Raw genomic sequence first — 18,295 nt, forward strand, 5'->3', positions numbered from 1 at the left:
TTGACACACACCCATTTGCGTACTTCAAGGTAAAAGCGATTTCGTTGTGAAATAATACACCTGGCAACACACAGTGAAGTAGATGTGGCTACCTATAGTCATTTATCATGAGTGTCTCGTACCACCTCTACCGAGTGACCAAGAAGAAATCCGGAGGACGATGGGCAGGTTTAAAATGAATTATGGCCACAGATATTTGCAACAAAAAAAAAAAGACTGCGTATAAATGACGAATCATTATACGTGTCCTCTATCATTATTAGTAGTTAATATAACTGCCCGTCTTGACTGCTACTTTATCTTTTTTTTTTAAATGCGTCTCATCACGTTCCAGTCACAGCCATAACCACAATTTGTCAAATACGACGGTTGGAACTTTAATTGTGGCAACTATTTATTTACAGCTCGTACAAAACAGATACGTGTTTCAAAGTTTTACTAACCTTCAAAGTTGTCACCAGCATAGTTTATAACCCGTTGCCGGCGATGTGGAAGTCGTAGGATACACTTAGCAGTGCCAGTCCTGTTGACAGTTCGAGCGGTGCGGTCTATTGCCAGACGAATTTGTAGCAGTTCTGAAGCGAATGCCGGAAACAGTTTAGAAAGAGAGTTGAACTCACGAGTGCTTAATTCAGGGGATTGCAGTAGTTGGTATAGCACTTAGCAGCCCCATCAGTCAAACAAATCAGTAACAGCTTGCACTGTACGTGCTTGAGCGTTGTCCTGCAAAATGATGGCCAGGTCCTGCAGAAAGTGTCATCACTTCTGTCTCAAAGCTGATTGTAGGTTGTGTTCCAAAAATGAACAGCATAGGGACAGAAGTGATGACACTTTCTGCAGGACCTGACCATCATTTTGCAGAACAATGCTCAAGCACTTACAGTGCAAGCTGTTAATGATTTGTTTGACTGATGGGGCTGCTAAGTGCTATATCACCTATTGCACTCCCCTGACTTAAGCCCTCGTGAGTTCAGCTCGATTTCTACACTGAAGGAAACACTTCACGGCATTCGCTTCAGAACTGCTACAAATTCGTCGGGCACTAGACCGCGCCGCTCGAACTATCAACACAACTGGCACTGCTAAGAGTATCCTACGACTTCACATCGCTGGCAACGTGTTATACACAATGCAGGTGGCTACTTTGAAGGTCAGTAAAACTGTGAAACACGCATCCATTTTGTACGAGCTGTAGATAAATAGTTGCCACTATTCAAGTTCCAACCCACGTAGTACAAAAGAGGAGTAATATTTCTATAATTACAGCAATACAGTGTACAGCAGCAGAACGAAGTACTACATTTGAAACTCGCTACTTTGCGAACTGCGCCGTCAGACTTACACTTTCACCATGACCAGTCCTGTTCAACGAAGCAACCTTAAATAACATTCTTACCGTCAGGCGGCGTTAAAAATAATAACACTTGTAAATATTAATTACGAATAAAGCATAAAGTCATTTTATAGAAGTCATTACATAAACTTACTAAAATAAAAAGTTGATATACATCCTTACGTATCTTGCAGTAAAGTTACGTTAAGCTCTTCCTTGTGTAATGTTATAGCTAGACGATAGAAGTTTTAATACAAATCGTTAATTTTAATTATTACACATTAATTTTTATGAAATAACTATGCTTATGTGAAGAATTTGGATTTTTATGTTACAAGTCCTCTATTTCTAGAAATTTTCGATATGGTGACTATGCTGAATTTGTAGACTTTTGAATTGTAGTGTGATTCCAGTTCGCTATTTTCTACTTTCATGAAATTCGTATGCTTTGTTTGTGATTAACATTGACACGTCTTATTGCTTTTAAATCCACCTAACAGCCTCCTTGCTGCTTAAGCCGGGCTGCCTCAACTCAACAGCACCAGTCATGGTACAAGTGGGTGTAACTGACGAGATACAGTACATCGAACTTTTTAATTGTGGTATGTCCTCATTACCTTTATATACTGTATATTATTGTAGCAATATTACTTCTCTTTTGTCTGACAAATTCTAATGATGGCTGTGACCGAAACGTATTTATATATATATATATATATATATATATATATATATATATATATATATATATATATATATACACCATTAGCGATCAATACGGACAGTTGCATACGTTTAAAAAGGTGGTTCTATGCATAGACGAGTGACAAAGCTAGAAAGCTATCGAAAGAGAGGGACTAACGCTTGGTGCAGAACCTGCAGTTTAACAGAAAGGGTGCGTACCACGTATAAATACGCGGATATACCCAGCGTTGTAAGAGTACACGATTGCGGAACTGTCTCTAATCTGTAACACCCCTTACAAATCTGTGAGTATGCAAACGGAGCTATTTAAAGAGCAACGAGCACCTACAACTAAACGACCGGGCAGAAAGGTTCATTGGAAGAATCTTCAGGTCAATCACGGAAGAGGTAACTTGCAAGACCCTCGTTCTACAGATACTTTAGTGTTGCTCGTTATTCTAGAACCCAAAAGGCAGGAAGATCCAATGAAGAGCAACATGTCTAGTTACCGGTTGGTGCAGCAAAAGCAAAAATGTGTGTGTGTATTCTCATCCAACTCCAACGGCAGACTTTACAAGACAGGCGTTGTGTATCAGTATGGTAAGACCAGGAGCGTTGAATTAGAAATTTTAGCTCACACAGACTGTTACCAACAATCTTTCTTTCCGCACGCCATTCGCGACTGGAGCAACGGTAGAAAGCGACAGTACATAAAGTACGCTCCAACACAACTTGGTTTGCGGAGCTATGAATGTAGATATAAAACTAACCTTGTACTTTGGAGTATCAGTCACCTTCGTGACCCAGAAGTATTTGCATGAGGAAAAGGCAAATAAGTGACTGTACAGTAAATGATCCACCAGACTGTGAACCTGTAACTTGTCCAGGATCATTGGTAACGGAAGTTCTTTGCAGCACCATACGGAGACAGGCAGTGCGATAGCAGGAATGCTCGCTAGTGACTAGCTGTAGTGGTGATTGTAAGCGTGATTTTGACAATATCCGAGGACAAATCATGAATGACGGAGCAATGGAGACATGAAAAGCAGACTACCACTGGCAAAAACGGCATTCCTGGTCAAGGGGGTCTACTAGTACCAAATAATAGCCTTAAATTGAGGAAGAAATTTCTGAGAATGTACGTTTGGAGTACAGCATTGTATGGTAGTGAAACAATGAGAGTGGGAAAACTGGAATAGAAGCATTTGAGATGTGATGCTACAAAAGAATGTTGAAAATCAGGTGGTGTGATAAAGCGAGGAATGAGGAGCTTCTCTGCAGAATCTGGGAGAGGGAATGAATATGGAAAAAACTGACAAGAAGGGACAAGATGGTAGGAGGTCTGTTAAGTCATATGGGAATAATTTCAACGGTACAAGAGTGGGCTGTAGACGATAAAAACTGTAGAGTACGGCAACCCGCAAATAACTGAGGTAGAGATCCGCAACATGTGTGTACCTCATCATCAGCTTCCATTCAGCCTCTTTTCACCTTTAGTCGTGAAGGCATTCCTGTCTTCACATCTGGTCGTCGCTCCTGGAGTCTACCATGATTGTTCATTCAATAACAGCTTTGGCAGGAAACGAATTTTGTCTTTATCGGTTGTAAGTATGCTGCTTAGGTTCTTATGTTGGTAACGCCACGTAGCGCTCTGTATGAAAATCACTGGCTGTGCTGTGTGCAGTCTGTGGCTGGTTGGCATTGTTGGAATATTCGCTATTGTGGTGTTGTGCAGTTGGATGTGAACAGTGCGTAGCGTTGTGCAGTTGGAGGTGAGCCGCCAGCAGTGGTGGATGTGGGCAGAGAGATGGAGTTTTGAGAGCGGATGATCTGGACGTGTGTCCATCAGACAGTAAATTTTTAAGACTGGATGTCATGAACTGATACATATATATAATGATTTTTGAACACTATTAAGGTAAATACATTGTTTGTTCTCTATCAAAATCTCATTTGCTAAGTATGCCTATCAGTAGTTAGTGCCTTCAGTAGTTTGAATCTTATTTAGCTAGCAGTAGTAGCGTTCGCTGTATTGCAGTAGTCCGAGTAACTAAGATTTTTGTGAGGTAAGTGATTCATGAAAGGTATAGGTTATTGTTAGTCGGGGCCATTCTTTTGTAGGGATTATTGAAAGTCAAGTTGCGTTGCGATAAAAATATTGTGTCAGTTTAGTGTTGATCAGAACACGTAAAGAGAGAAATGTCTGAGTACGTTCAGTTCTGCTCAGCTGTTTGAAAATCAAATAACGTAAGAGGTTTATCAGCACAGTAATTCATTAATTTTTCTAAGGGGAGGTTCCACGGTTTCTTTCAGACAATTTTTGATCCTTGCAGGCGTAGTCATTACAAAAAAGGTGGTTACAGAAAGCGGAATTACCAAGCGTGAGGAAACTACACCGGTTTCGACAATACCCAAGTCTGATTGGCATCGCCGCGACACGGCTGTCAAAGCATGACGCTTTACAGAAGTCTTGTACTGCCTCTGGAGACCGTTTCTAGTTCTCCGAGCCGCCTCTCGCTGTTAGAGCAGTGCTGCTGACGTGTCTGCGATGTCCAGACGGATCAGACGAAGCTGGCTGCAGTCGTGACTTCAGAACGGATCAAACCAGTCCAGACGGCAGCACGCGGCGTCCGCGTGGCCCGGATGCTGAGCTGCGCTGCGTGGGCGCAACTGCGCAGGCGCGCAGCCCGGCGCATGCGCGCTCCGCTTTCCGAGAAACCACACCGGTCCGCGGTTCAAGGACGGCCGCAGCACGTACTCCGTACCACGTCGCCTACTACGCACTCACACTTGCAGCGTGGAGGCGCCGCAGCCTGCAGTGGCGGCCAAATCCGAACAACAAATATCTCGCTGCTGATCCCGGCCGACAGCAGTACGTATCACTGCCACTGAATTCTTTTTAGCAAAAAAACACTAAGTGAGTATTGAAACAGTGTGTACAGACTGAAATTATGAAGTAACAATGTTCCATCACTTCGGCAGCGCACATGCGCTGAAAACTATTTCCGTGCCTTGCATTCGGCCATGTTGGAGGCATGTTGAGCGTCTGTGGAATTGACATCCCTTGAGCAAAGAAGAGAATAGAAGCTTTCGAAATGTGGTGCTACAGAAGAAGGCTGAAGATTAGATGGGTAGATCACATACAACTAATGAGGAGGCATTTAATAGAATTGGAGAGAAGAGAAATTTGTAGTCCAACTTGACTAGAAGAAGGAATCGGTTGGTAGGGCATATTATGAGGCATCAAGGGATCACCAGTTAGGTATTGGAGGGCAGCGTGGAAGGTAAAAATCGCAGAGGAAGACCAAGAGATGAATACACTAAACAGATTCAGAAGGATGTAGGTTGCAGTAGGTACTGGGAGATGATGGAGCTTGCACAGTACAGTAGCATGGAGAGGTGCATCAAACCAGTCTCTGGACTGAAGACCACAACAACTTCTTATATTCCTGTTTACAACTGGGCAAGGACACAATCTACTACCTGGCCAGAGTGCACACAAGGGTATACCAAGTGGAATACGCGACTGAAGGGAAAGCTGGTCAGATACAAAATATGTTGGCCTACCAGAAGAGAGAAGAACTACACTCCTGGAAATTGAAATAAGAACACCGTGAATTCATTGTCCCAGGAAGGGGAAACTTTATTGACACATTCCTGGGGTCAGATACATCACATGATCACACTGACAGAACCACAGGCACATAGACACAGGCAACAGAGCATGCACAATGTCGGCACTAGTACAGTGTATATCCACCTTTCGCAGCAATGCAGGCTGCTATTCTCCCATGGAGACGATCGTAGAGATGCTGGATGTAGTCCTGTGGAACGGCTTGCCATGCCATTTCCACCTGGCGCCTCAGTTGGACCAGCGTTCGTGCTGGACGTGCAGACCGCGTGAGACGACGCTTCATCCAGTCCCAAACATGCTCAATGGGGGACAGATCCGGAGATCTTGCTGGCCAGGGTAGTTGACTTACACCTTCTAGAGCACGTTGGGTGGCACGGGATACATGCGGACGTGCATTGTCCTGTTGGAACAGCAAGTTCCCTTGCCGGTCTAGGAATGGTAGAACGATGGGTTCGATGACGGTTTGGATGTACCGTGCACTATTCAGTGTCCCCTCGACGATCACCAGTGGTGTACGGCAAGTGTAGGAGATCGCTCCCCACACCATGATGCCGGGTGTTGGCCCTGTGTGCCTCGGTCGTATGCAGTCCTGATTGTGGCGCTCACCTGCACGGCGCCAAACACGCATACGACCATCATTGGCACCAAGGCAGAAGCGACTCTCATCGCTGAAGACGACACGTCTCCATTCGTCCCTCCATTCACGCCTGTCGCGACACCACTGGAGGCGGGCTGCACGATGTTGGGGCGTGAGCGGAAGACGGCCTAACGGTGTGCGGGACCGTAGCCCAGCTTCATGGAGACGGTTGCGAATGGTCCTCGCCGATACCCCAGGAGCAACAGTGTCCCTAATTTGCTGGGAAGTGGCGGTGCGGTCCCCTACGGCACTGCGTAGGATCCTACGGTCTTGGCGTGCATCCGTGCGTCGCTGCGGTCCGGTCCCAGGTCGACGGGCACGTGCACCTTCCGCCGACCACTGGCGACAACATCGATGTACTGTGGAGACCTCACGCCCCACGTGTTGAGCAATTCGGCGGTACGTCCACCCGGCCTCCCGCATGCCCACTATACGCCCTCGCTCAAAGTCCGTCAACTGCACATACGGTTCACGTCCACGCTGTCGCGGCATGCTACCAGTGTTAAAGACTGCGATGGAGCTCCGTATGCCACGGCAAACTGGCTGACACTGACGGCGGCGGTGCACAAATGCTGCGCAGCTAGCGCCATTCGACGGCCAACACCGCGGGTCCTGGTGTGTCCGCTGTGCCGTGCGTGTGATCATTGCTTGTACAGCCCTCTCGCAGTGTCCGGAGCACGTATGGTGGGTCTGACACACCGGTGTCAATGTGTTCTTTTTTCCATTTCCAGGAGTGTAGAACGGAGGACGAAGAGATGTGCTTAGCTTACAAAGTTCGTAAGGCAAGCCTGCATTTTTATTGTTCGGAAAACATACCGAAGAAGCAATGAAGGCAATAATGATATTGAAATTCGATGTGAAGGGACATTGATGTTTAAGTTCACTGATGATGGTGCCATTTCCTTAGTGAGGATGAACTACAGGAGTTCAAGACTGAACTGGGTGATAAGCACATAACATACTTCAAGAGTTAGCAGAAGTATTAAGGAGCAGCAGAAAAAGCATTACAGACTAACTTGAAACTCGGGTACCATATACTGCTTGAAGTGACGGAATTCTAACTTAGAAACAAAGTAACTCAACATTCGAAGAAATGAGGAAAATAAGCAGTATACTGTCACAGGCAAACAGAGCACCCCTAGTCAGAAGTAATCTGCTGGTAACGAACATAGGGACTAAGTTAGGGTAGGAGTTCTGTAAGATGTGTATCTTGAACATAGTGTTGAACCAAAATGAATCAGACTTCAGGAAAACAGGACAAGAAACCTTGTGTGCGAGGAGTGGTGTTAGAGAAGAACTGGGTTCTCTGCAAACTAGAAGAATTGACAGAAGGCGTATGTTTGAAGACCGGGAATAGTTTCCACTTTAACGACCTGTCGAGGGAAAATATTGTAGAGGTAATGTTGTATTGGAATATAGACTACCAGAAACAAAGGAGATTAACAGAAACGCGCAGGACCTGATTGTATCAATGCCGACATTTAATATGCGATTTAATGGTATAACCGAGGCTGTTGAATTTATTAAATGAATGCTGGAAATGAAAAATGATGCAAGACACTCAGAGTGGCGGAAGTAATATCACTATTAAAAAGGACCTATAAATGCTCGTGAAAACTACAGAAGAGTACGTTTGAATACTGCCTATAAATTACCGTCATGAGCTACTAGTACATTGAAAAGAATATCTAACGACATCTTAATGGAGGAACAGAATTGTTTTCTAAAAGGATGATGGTGCAGTGAAAATACTACAGTAGTTCAGCAGGTAACTGAAAACACACGGGAACATAATCTTGAGACTCGCATTTGCAAGTTGTTAAAGGCTTAGACAGAATGAAAATGTACTTGCTGTGAAACATACTGGAAAGACGTGGTCATCCATAACATTTAAGACAGGCGACAGGAAGTTTAATTTAACGAAATTTTTACTGCTACAGGCAGAGAGAGAGAGAGAGAGAGAGAGAGAGAGAGAACGGGACCAATAGCAATAAACAGGAGTACGATACGGGCGCAGTCCCTAACCGAGTATGACGCTAACAATGGAAACAAATTGATCTACGAACAAAATTAATTCTTAGAAACAAATACTGTACTGTTTAAAATTTGGTCATCAGCAAGAAGTCTGAGAAAGATTTCAATTTGCTCTATATCGATTGCACTGACCAGGAGAACTTCGAAATATCAGCTAATAAAACGAGTTATTTTTTAAAGGTAACTACCCAGTGCGCTCTAAAATAACGCCGAACAAAAAAATCTGTTGAAATTTCATCTCTTGAGATGTCACTTAAGTTATAAAAGCTGTGTGTGCAGTAAGTAAAGTTTCAAACGATGTGGCAATATACGCAATACATGATCGAAGAAAACCGGTAAGATACAGACAAAATTGTACAAAAATAATGGCAATACCTGTGCACAAATACGAAAGTGAGACTTGGGCAAGAAAGAGCAAAGAAGGACACAGTCACCTGAAATGAAAAATTCTGAAGTAAGGGAAAAGATTTATCTTGCATTGAAGTATTGGAAATGGGATAAAATGGAAGGATATTGAAAGAATTGGGGCACAAGAAATGGATGGTTAACCTACATACCTCTAGGAAAGACCCTAAAAGAAAGGAAAATGGGGCTTTTGATCAGACTGAATAGAATATAAGCCAACTCTGAAGTGAAGACATAAAAATCTGACAGTTTGCAGAATGAGATTTTCACTCTGCAGCGGAGTGTGCAGTGATATGAAACTTCCTGGCAGATTAAAACTTTGTGCCGGATCGAGACTAACTCGGGACCTTTGCCTTTCGCGGGAAAAGTGCTCTACGAACTGAGCTACCCAAGCACAACTCACGACCCGTCCTCACAGCTTCAATTCTACCAGTACCTCGTCTCCTACCTTCCAAACTTCACAGCTCTTCTGCGAACCTTGCACGGAATGCCCTTGTTGGTGTGTTAGAACGGTGAAGTCCTGTGCCTCACATGCTTTGTAATTGGTTGTGGCTTCTCGTTGAGGATGCCTTCATGTGATTATCTGGTGATCTGGCACAGGCATAGTAGTTTGGAGATGGTAAGTGGGCCGACTGATTATCGCGCTGCCCCAGCACGTGGACGCGCAGAGTGGTTGCAATGTGCCGCCTTCTGTTGACCGTCTGACGACTTTGCTGCTTCCACAGCTATATTCATTACAGCAGTTACCTGCTGCGGCACTTGCTCAATCATGTTCACCATGCATTCGAACACGAAAGCGACCCTGACGACCAGGCTGCAGATGTCAGCCATTCTTGCACCATCGGCAGCGCTTTTGGATGGCGTGGAGCAGATGCGGTCAGAGGCTTCAGCGTTGCTGCAGTCTCCCCCTCCACGGTGTCTACGTCCCTCCTGATGGTCTGCGCAGTGGGTGCTTGGTTTGCTTCAGCTGTGTCGTGGGCCGTCCCGCACATCCAGCTCATGCGGGCTGCCAGTCTGCGTCAGAAATTTGTGCTTTCTGGCATGTGCGTGCCCATCTTATGTGAGGTGTGGCCACGTCTGACGCTTCTGTGGTTGGCGGCTGTGGAAACACTTTGCGGGCAACATAACCAGTCGTACTCCCACTCTGAGGTGTGGCTTCTCCGCAGCCGCAGTTGGTAATGACGATTGGAAATCCCCATTTTGGAGATTACATCTGGACCTTCCAACCGCAGAGCGTAGGCGAACGAAAGAACACCCTGTAGTCCACTTCTCTTGATGACGAGGAGGAGGATTTTCAGATTACTGAGGCCATTGAGAATCTATTATAGCTTACGCTTTCCACATTTCCATTCTCGCTTTGGATGAAGGCATTTACGAGACGTTCCTGGTTCTGACGATCAGTTTCCTGGTCCTCAACATGTGGACGGTTGATACAAAATCACGTAATGGATCGTTACTCTTGGGGACCAGGTTTGCTCTTTCCACACTGGTAGCAACCTCAAAACGGGTGTTTGGGGAGTAATACCTGCCACCTTGGCAAGTGGTTTGCTCCGCAGGCATCCGGTAATTGTACCTGCACGTCTCGTTCAGAGCTATGTCGGCCTGCCGGTGTGGCCGAGCGGTTCTAGGCGCCTCAGTCTGGAACCGCGCGATCGCTACGGTCGCAGGTTCGAATCCTGCCTCGGGCATGGATGTGTGTGATGTCCTTAGGTTAGTTAAGTTTAAGTAGTCCTAAGTTCTAGGGTACTGATGACCTCAGATGTTAAGTCCCATAATGCTCAGAGCCATTTTAACCAGAGCTTTGTGGTCTTTTTTTTTTTTTTTTTTTTTTTTTTTTGCAAGGGGAGACCTGTACCAGAAAACACAAGCGTATTCTGCTGCGCAGTCTGTGTGACTGACAACCCCGTTGTTGTTAATGTTCTTCGCTGGAAGCCCCATGTAAAACCAATTATTTTCCTTAAGATGTTATTTCTGGATGCCAGTTTCAGCCTCGAGTAATATCAATGCTGCCTGCGAGCCTGGTGAGAGTGTGTCACAAATATTTTAGACATCATCTAACATTCTGGTGCGAGCCACCTCGCTATAGCTGCCCGCCCTTTTCAATGGGCTGTCTTCGTGCTCTATGGGCTGTAGTCACAGCACGTAGTGACACTCTTACCTTTGACTTTTGGGGATGTAAGGTCATGGATGTGGAGGGGATTGTCTCAAATTTGTGGACAATTTCTTCGTTCAACCATTAGATTCACTCCGTCACAGCGGCATAGCATGGCTACATCTCTGTCGTCCAACAGGCCTGCCGATGTCACGAGAACCGATTAACAGTCAGCTTGTTCGTCACAGTCACCTCCATGTTTGAACGAATATTGGGCGTGATGGTGCAAATGACGCAGCATATGGCTCCAGCATTCAATATAAGAGGCGCACCCAGAAAGTTCGCCTGTATTTCCTTTAAAGTAGACATACAACACATCTATGAAGTAACAAATGCTGGCTAGACAGGTCTCGCCTGGTGCCAGTGTTGCTGCAGCAGTGACCCGAAATGGAGTCTCATTCATTCTCCTGCCGTGTGCCTGGTTCACTCAGTGATAAGGTTCCTTAACGCACAAAACATAGCCACCAACGATGATGATGATTATGATGATGGTGTGACGACGGCCTCCCGTCGGGTAGACCGTTCGCCTGGTGCAAATCTTTCGATTTGACGCCACTTCGGCGACTTGCGCGTCGATGGGGATGAAAGAGAGAACACCCAGTCACATCGAGGCAGAGAAAATCTCCGACCCCGGCGGGAATCGCACCCGGGACCTCGTGCGCGGGAAGTACGAACGCTACCGCAAGACCACAAGCCGCGGACTAGCCCCACCGAAATCGTTAACTCCGTGAGATCAAAGAGGAGAACATCATGAGCAAACAGATGATGCGTCGCTGGAGTAAGTTTTTTTTTCCGGAGGTCGTCGAAGCGTCCACGATGAAGAGCGCAGTTGGTGACCATCCCTCAATGATTTCCTGGTTGAGCTGGTGCGCCAGTGCGTCCTGGACATCCGTCGCTTGACGATTGCGGAGCTCAACAGGCGTTTTACACAGATATGGCGATCCTTGCTACGTCAAATTGTCATTAAGCACGTGCTGTTCAGAAAATTGTGTGCCAGGTGGGTGCCAAAAGCCCTGACACCCGAGCACAGAACTGAACACTTTGGAGCAGCACTGACATTTCTGCCGCGGTATCATGACAGCGACGAGTTCCTCTACAGAATCGTCACGGGCCCAGGAAACCAAGCTGCGGTCACTGCATTGGCGACACAGTGGGTCATCGGTCGAGACGAAATTCAAACAGTCTGCGTCAGTACAGAAAGTGATGTGCACGGTGTTCTGGAACAAGAAGGGCATTCTGCTCTGACTTCTTACCCAGAGGTGAAACAGTGAATGCTGACCGTTACTGTCAAACAATGCCGAAACTGCGACTTGGCGTTCAGAACAAGAGGCTGCTTACTGCGGGCGTTGTGGTGCTCCAAGACACTGCCCCTCCCCATACGGCTCGGTGCACAGCAACTGTTTTGCAGAAGTTCGACGGGGAACTAATCGTCCGGCATACAGTCCTGATCTTACTCCCAGCAATTTACATCTTTTCCCAGACCTCAAGAAATTCTTGTCCTCTGGCCAGGGGTCTGAAAACGAAGATCTGAAAACTGTCACACGCTCGTTCAACTCACAGACGGCAGACTTCTACGACACAGGAATACCACAATTGATCCCACGATATGACATGACAAATGTCAATTCTTTTGGCGACTGTCGGTAACCCTGATATATGGTGAAACAAGGCTCTGGTGGGCGGTTTGCGGGTTTAAATCACCTCGGGGTATGACCATGCGGTGCATTTGACCTGCGGTCGTCGCACGGTGGCGCTGGCAGCAGTCTACATACGCAGAGGTGTGTTGGTGCACGTCAGAGTACGGTGCAACGATTAAGTTTGCAGATGTTTTCAGACGTGCTAATGGTGACTGTGTTGAAAATGGCTCAAAGAACACATTGATGACGTTGTGAGGGGTAGAATACTAGGGCGACTGGAGGCTGGTCAAACGCAGCAGGTCTTAGCACAGGCCCACCGTGCGCCACAAAGTGTGATCTTGAAATTATGTCAGCGATTCCAGCAGACAGGAAACATGTCCATGCGCTACAGTACGAGACGTCCACCGTGTACAACACCACAAGACGACCGATATCTCACAACACCAGTGCTCGCTGACGGCCACTGTTACTGCAGGTAGCCTTGCGCGGGACCTTACCGCAGCCACTGGAACAGTTGGCTAGAGATACACGGTCTACAGACGACTGAAGACACTTTATTCGCCCGGGTACCTGCAAGGTGCATTCCACTGACCCCTGGTCACAGGAGAGCCCATAAAGCCTGGTGTCAAGAACACAGTACATGATCATTGGAACATTGGTCCCAGGTTATGTTCACGGACGAGTCCAGGTATAGTCTGAACAGTGATTCTCGTCGGGTTTTCATCTGGCTTAAACCAGGAAGCAGATACTAACCCCTTACTGTCCCTGAAAGGGTCCTGTATGGAGGTCATGGTTTGATGGTGTGGGGTGAGGTTATGATTGGTGCACGTTCACCCCTGCATGTCTTTGATAGAGGAACTGTAACAGGTCAGGTATATCGGGACGTCATTTTGCACCAGTATGTCCGCCTTTTCAGGGCTCCAGTGGGTCGCACCTTCCTCCCGATGGATGATAACGCACGGCCCCACCGAGCTGCCATCGTGGAGGAGTACCTTTGCAACAGAAGATATCAGGCGAATGGAGTGACCTGCCTGTTCTCCAGACCTAAATCCCATCTAGCACGTCTGGGATGCTCTCAGTCGACGTATCGCTGTGCATCTTCAAACCCCCTACGACACTTCAGGAGCTCCGAAAGGCACTGTTGCAAGAATTGGAGGCTATACCCCAGCACCTGCTCGACCACCTGATCCAGAGTATGCCAACCCGTTGTGCGGCCTGTGTACGTGTGCATGGTGATCATATCTGCTATTGATGTCGGGTTACATACGCAGGAAACAGTCATGTTTTGTAGCACATGTGTTTCGGGATGGTTTTCTCAACTTATCACCAATACTATGGACTTACAGATCTGTGTCGTGTGTTCCCTATGTGCCTATGCTACTAGCGCCAGTTTAGTGTAGTGCCACGTTGTGTTGCACCACATTCTGCAATTATCCTTAATTTATGAGCATGAGTGTAGCTCAAAAATTGCTGCACCCATTGTCAATTCAATTTTTCAAGTAATAATGTTGTATTTGCTTTTAGAAATAGGTAAACTTACTTTCTGGTTGCGCCTCATAGCTGCAGAAGTAGCCAAGGCTGTCTAAAATAAAAGAATCATAGCCGCACTGTTGGCGTCTCGTCCCTGGTTGGGGCGCAGCCCAAGGTCTGAGTATTGCTGTTGTGGGCTTCTGTGGTATCCTGTAGGGTATTCAATGTTGAACTAAAGCTGCTTCGAATTCCTCGCAGCCACAATAACTTGTTTTCGACCACAGTTCGATCACGTTGGCTCCTCTTCCCGCTTCAAGGTGCATTGTCGACTTTTGCGGCAGCCATTGTACTTACAGCAGACGTGAGGCATTGAGCACTGGCGTGCCACGTATACGACGCGTTGATGCCTGAAGGACGGTGGCGATCCACCCCTCAGCTTCAAGTTGTCTGCTGTGAACTTTGTTATCAACACCGTGGTAAGGCCGACCAACTTCCAGTTGGAGTGTCCGTGGCGATGACCAGCGGAGTGGTTCGTCCTCTCCCGTTTTCCGGAGATTTCAGGTGTACCACGGTGAGCAGCCCGAACTCTAGGTTCTCAACGTCTTCCTGTAGTTTTGATATGGTTGCATCGTCCGCGGGAAGCCGCAGAATAACCATGATCACCTTGCCTGATTCCAATGCTCGAGTACAGCCACAATTATTGCCACTCCACTCTTCATGCTGCAGCGGTCATCACAGTTGTGGAAATCAAATCAGATGGAGTCTTTTCCTGGACATTTCGCAGTGAAGCCTGACTTGATCCAGTTTGACATGTGGTGCAGTAATTTTCGGTGACCTTTTAATTGGAAGACGATTGGTGATTGCTTCGCCTACCTCGCTGCCAGTTGTTGGCTAGTGGGGTTAAAGCGAAGGAAGCCACCATGTGCTGCAGCAATCTACTCAAAACTGCCGATGTAGTAGCAATAAGAACAGTGATTACAACTTACTGCCACAGTTTGATATTGGGAAGATGATTAACGTTCAATGGAGTAAATACCATTGAAGCCTATGTCATTAGGGATAGCTAACAATAGAACCTGTTCTCAATGTCTGAGATGGTTTTACATCGATGCAAAGCTGAAACGAGCTACTTGCTGATTAGGAGCCTCTTCTCGTTGCTTAGATATTAAACTGCATAACAGCTGAACAAAGGTCTACAGGAGTACCATCACTTGACGGTTACTGGAGAAATTTTATTGAAGAATGAGAGGATCGAAGTGACTGGGATGTGACAGAAAGAGATCTAGAATGTGCGTTGTGGCAAAATTAGCTCCCTTTGTCCTCAGGGCGAATATGTGGGAGACTCTCATCCCCTGTTACACTGTATAGCTCTATGGGTTTAGCGACAACCATGGGTATTCTGACATTTTCGTGCAATGAAAAGATGAGTCCCGTTATCTGTTAATCTATGTTTATCTAGTTTATCACTTCGCCACCGAAAGTATAACAAAGTAACATAAGAAAGAGATGGAGCATATAGATACATTCTCTGAGCAGTATTTCTTAGATTAGTACTCGTATTATCAAAGGGGTCAGAATTAAACAATGTAACTATTTGACATTGTCAGAAGCAGAGCTATGTCTGTATCCACGTAAAAAAAGTTTTATTGGTGAGATCGTTGTTGATATATATCCTGATCACTAGTTTCAGAAAAGTTCTGTCATCTTCAGATCACAGGTTACGCTTCTGCAGGCTAAAGGACACCAACGAAGGTTAGTTCCTTGTTCTGGTAGTAGACTTAGCGAGTGGAAGTAAGGCAGAAGGGCGTTCGCACTTTCATCTGATTTTGCTCGATATAGTAGTGTCGTGATAAATTTTATGTTGCTTACACAAATTCAGGTACAATCCTTTTAACAGTATCTTTTTCCAAGTATCCAGGAAGCAGAAACAATGTTTAGAGGTTACAGATTTGAGAAGATAGACGGTTTAGGATCATGAAAAACATTCCACTCGCTTTTAGTGTAGTCTAGTGGTGAAAAAATTTAATGAAATATTACTTTCGTTTCAAAGGGTTTTTATCCAGATCTGCCTTTAAAGCTCCAGCTTTGGCGTACTTGCCGAACTTTTGAGAAAGCACTGACGAGCTTTGTTGGCTAAATTAGCTAACAAGACAGAGGAAAATTTTGTGAACCAGTCACAGGCCGTAGCAAAATTACTTGGATGATTTAATATTGCAACGTATTTCGACGTGTAATATGGAGTAGAAATGGCAATACTGTAAAAGGTTATAGGGACAGACACAGGTTCTTTCGTGCTAGTTAGCTGTCTTGGAATATGCAGTGATCTGCTTGTGCTTGAAACAGTTTATTAGTCTGTGGCTAACGCATGAAGTAATTATTTTCATCACCTGCTGTCTTGTTGCATATCACTCTTCTACTGCTGTGGCATTTTAAGACAATGAAAGCAACCGCAGATTAAACGAGAATCATTACGTTTTTGGTGTTAGTTTACTTAATGTATTGGTCTGTTGCTATCTCCATTATGGGTTAAAGCTCATTCTCGGCAGGCGGTACGCAGCCCATCTCACCTACTGTCTATTCGTATCAAACGCTTTATTTCTTTTTTCATAAATAGGTTATATTTGAACACTTTGCAATGTTAACGTGTTTATGAATTTCAACGAACAGTAACGGTCGTGTAACAGCCAGTATGGCTTTAAATCGTGAAGAGAACATTTTAGCGAAGTGAAGGTATATGCTGCTTATTTCTTCAGCATGTGGTTGAAGTGTCATATCGCAGCCGAAAGAAATTTTTACCGCCAGTGAAGGTCATAACTGTTTGCCCCATCAACAGCTGTTTAACATAGTCTGCTACCTGAGGCAGTTCATTAGCCCAACCTTTCGCGAGTCGCACGTCGATACCGCTATGCTCAAATGATTAGCCACCCTTTGAAGATGCGGACAGTATTCATGAATTACGGAAATCACTGCGGAAGCATCTACATAAGGAACTGCCAGGCCCGGAAGTTAAGGTGAGGTAGCGGGGTCAGGTCGATTTGCAGCGGAGTGTGCCGTTTTCATTTGCCTAATTTATACGCACAAATGTTTTTACTTACATCTGCCGCAACCTGGAACTGCCCGTGGAGCAAAAGCGTGTTTGTTTCGGCGAATTCACGCTGTCCGATTCCTGAAACTGAAAGGAAAACAGGTGTCACAAATGCTGCTTCCGAATTTCCTTTAGTCGAAAAAGCCGCCAGCTTTAATCTGTCTTAAAAATCTGATGCTCATGAATATAAATTATATAAATATAAATAATACAAAGCAGAACTGTGAGCAGTTTACAGAAAGTAGGAATTCTTGCCTGCTCGTCACCACCTCTAACAGGTACAGTCAAAAGAATGCGATACCTAACCGTGTGGCCTTTTTAAGTATCTGAGTCGACTCCCATGTTCAAAGCCTATCATGGGCATGTAGGTGAAGAGGAAGGGCCGTGCCGTAGTCATAAGAATGAGAGGAACCAAATTTGACTCAAAAGGAATTTTGTATTCAAGATTCGCAGACAAACTGGGTAGCGTAAATTACGTCCTGAAATAGCGTGAAAAGAATGCACTAGGGTATCAGGTTTCATACGTCATCTATCATCAGTTATCAATCATCTTACATTTCTCCGTTTCTGTACGACTTCAGGATTTTCTATAATGATTGAGGCAACTTTGGTTGCCGAATACCCTTTCCTGACGCCTATTTTGATAACTGGCAACTGGTGAACGCGACACGAGACCATGATTCTGCTTCTGACCTATACTCAAACTATGTCACTGTCGTCTTTTAACGTAATTTTTTTTCTTTGTGCCATCCATAGTGAACAGTACAATGGCTGGACATTCACGATAAGACGAAAATCGACGCAAAGTTTCCTGCACATACGCTTTTGGCTGGTACGCTGCCTCATATGCTACCACTGAGTATCTCCCGATATCTCCCCCTTGCAAATTTAAGAACCTTCAGTTTCGCAGAGATCGAATGAAGGGTAGAGCCACGGGTCGTAAAACTGCTGAAATGTAACGCCCACTGTTCAAAGTGCCGTCAATGCGAACAAAAGGTGACCGAGACGTGTAACCAATAGCACCCCATACCATCACGCCGGGTGATACGCCAGTATGGCGATGACTAATACACTTCCAATGAGCGTTCACCGCGGTATCGCCAAACACGGATGCGACCATCATGATGCTGTAAACAGAACCTGGATTCATCCGAAAAAATTGCGCTTTGACACTTGTGCACCCAGGTTCGTCGTTGAGTATATCATCGCAGGCGCTCCTGTCTG

General features: G+C 45.6%; 1 protein-coding gene across 1 annotated transcript in view; it reads right to left on the bottom strand.

Moving 5' to 3' along the window:
* The window catches only part of LOC126263293 (uncharacterized), a 279,569-nt gene that overhangs the window by 210,418 nt on the left and 50,856 nt on the right, over positions 1-18,295 (bottom strand). Inside the window, exon 2 of the mRNA XM_049960379.1 lies at positions 17,082-17,158. Coding sequence (XP_049816336.1) covers positions 17,082-17,158 — 77 coding nt within the window. The remainder of the gene's footprint in view (positions 1-17,081; positions 17,159-18,295) is intronic.

Source organism: Schistocerca nitens, chromosome 6, assembly GCF_023898315.1.
Source record: "Schistocerca nitens isolate TAMUIC-IGC-003100 chromosome 6, iqSchNite1.1, whole genome shotgun sequence".
NCBI lineage: Eukaryota > Metazoa > Arthropoda > Insecta > Orthoptera > Acrididae > Schistocerca > Schistocerca nitens.